The 1,704-nt window shown below is 62.7% G+C and overlaps 1 protein-coding gene across 1 annotated transcript; it reads right to left on the reverse strand.

Moving 5' to 3' along the window:
* Nucleotides 1-775: 775 nt before the first annotated feature.
* Nucleotides 776-1,480, reverse strand: LOC119093533 (solute carrier family 66 member 3-like). Its single transcript, XM_037216491.1, has 2 exons — nt 1,128-1,480; nt 776-901 (listed from the first exon to the last, which is right to left on the reverse strand). Exons 1-2 carry the CDS (start codon nt 1,425-1,427, stop codon nt 776-778), a joined length of 426 nt encoding a protein of 141 aa, XP_037072386.1. The 5' UTR covers nt 1,428-1,480.
* Nucleotides 1,481-1,704: the final 224 nt, after the last annotated feature.

A 1,704-nucleotide genomic window follows, 5' to 3' on the forward strand; every position in this document is an offset into this window, starting at 1 on the left:
CTTTACGTAAGGGTCAGCATTTACTGACATCGAATGGCATTTTCTTTTTCGGTCCGGTCGAAAACATAGTTGCACGAAACAGTATTTCACAGAGATCTGTATTTCCCTAAGCCGAAGAAGAACGCAAGATAAGAAAAAGACCACAGCATACTCGTATGGATACGACACGCAAATTCGCCAGTTTTAACTGAAAGCATTGGAAGATATACTATCGCAAGCTACCAAGTCCCTGGAAATGGAGACAAAAAAGCTGCTTCAGCGCACGGTAAAGCACCACCAAAGCCCGTGATATGTCCTTCGGAGGAGTAACGAAGAATGATAACGGAGATCAAACTGCGGTACAAAGCGCTGCGTCTCCCTGATCCTCGCTCGTCTCATCGACCCTGCTTGGAGCTTCCCCCTCTCCCTCCCCCCCCCCCCCCGACCTTCTGGTCTTTCCTGTGTCCAGCCTATAGTCACAGTACACCGTTCTTCACCCAACCAGTCCGACGCATAAATAATTTCACACCACTCGGTCCGCTCAGATCTGTACCGCGTGTTGACCTCCCTCCGATAGCCGCATGATTCTACCCATGCCCAAACTCCATGCCCAGCCGCATGATTCCGCCCATGCAGAGGCCGTCCACCCGGCAGCGTGCACTGCTCCTGGTTGTACCCTTCCCAACACCGCACGCAGCACCAGGCTATGCCGCCCCCTTCCCAGAGTCCGGCCTCCTTCCCCGCCATCACCGTCGACCTCCCCCTGTCTCCCCGACCCCGCTACCCTGCTGGCCGCTCATTTGGCCTTCTTCCGCGCGGCCTCTTCGGGCGGTCCGTCTCTGAACCGGACCACAGCCAGCACCACCAGGACGTTGAGTGCCAGGTTGACGCAGAAGCAGGTCAGCATGGTGACGTCGCCCGTCTCGGCCAGCGTGGTGACGATGCGTGCCGCACGTCAGCGCCGCCAACAGCCAGGTTGTTCAGGCTGAGCGCGCGGGCGTCGCCGCCTTGACACCAGAAGGCGCGCGCAGCTGCCAACCCGCTTGGCTGCTCCCAGCCGATCGGTCAGGACTGAAGCAGGTGCAGGAGGGCGGCCACGGAAGACGCGTGCGCTAAGACCGGCGGCCAGCGCGGCGGCGGCGGGCCGCGGCCAGCGCCAGCGTCGCCACCCAGCCGGCCGTCAGCTGTCCGCTGAGCCGCAGCGTCAGCAGCACCAGCAGCACATCCTGCGGGATCAGCAGCGCGTACTCGAAGTAGCTCAACAGCGGGTAGCCATGCGCGGCGTTGTAGCAGAAGTTGATGGTGAAGCCGGTTAGCTCGAGCAGCAGGCTTTGAAGGCTGAGGCCGCGAGCCGAGCCGGAGCGCAGCGTGGCCGCGATCTGCGGCAGCTTCAGCACCAGCGACCCCACGATCGAGATCCAGTCGCAGGCCACCACCAGCGGCGCCATGCTGACGTCAGAGATGCGCGTCGCTGTGCTGACGTCACCGTCGCCGGAAGCGCGCAGCGGGCCGGGCGTGTGGCGTTCCTCTGATGACGTCACGGATGCGCTATCGCCGCCGGCGCTGACGTCACGGCGGCTGGAACACCACGCGGGCGGAGCGGCGCTGACGTCACGGCGGCTCCGCAGCAGCTGGCGCTCACCCGGCCGAGTCGCCGCAGTGAATGCCGCGCGAGCGCTGTCCGGCGATGCCACACGACTCGTCTGATCCACTCGCCGCCACGCA

The sequence above is a fragment of the Pollicipes pollicipes genome, unplaced genomic scaffold (genome assembly GCF_011947565.3).
Source record: "Pollicipes pollicipes isolate AB1234 unplaced genomic scaffold, Ppol_2.1 Scaffold_4002;HRSCAF=4701_pilon_pilon_pilon, whole genome shotgun sequence".
NCBI lineage: Eukaryota > Metazoa > Arthropoda > Thecostraca > Pollicipedomorpha > Pollicipedidae > Pollicipes > Pollicipes pollicipes.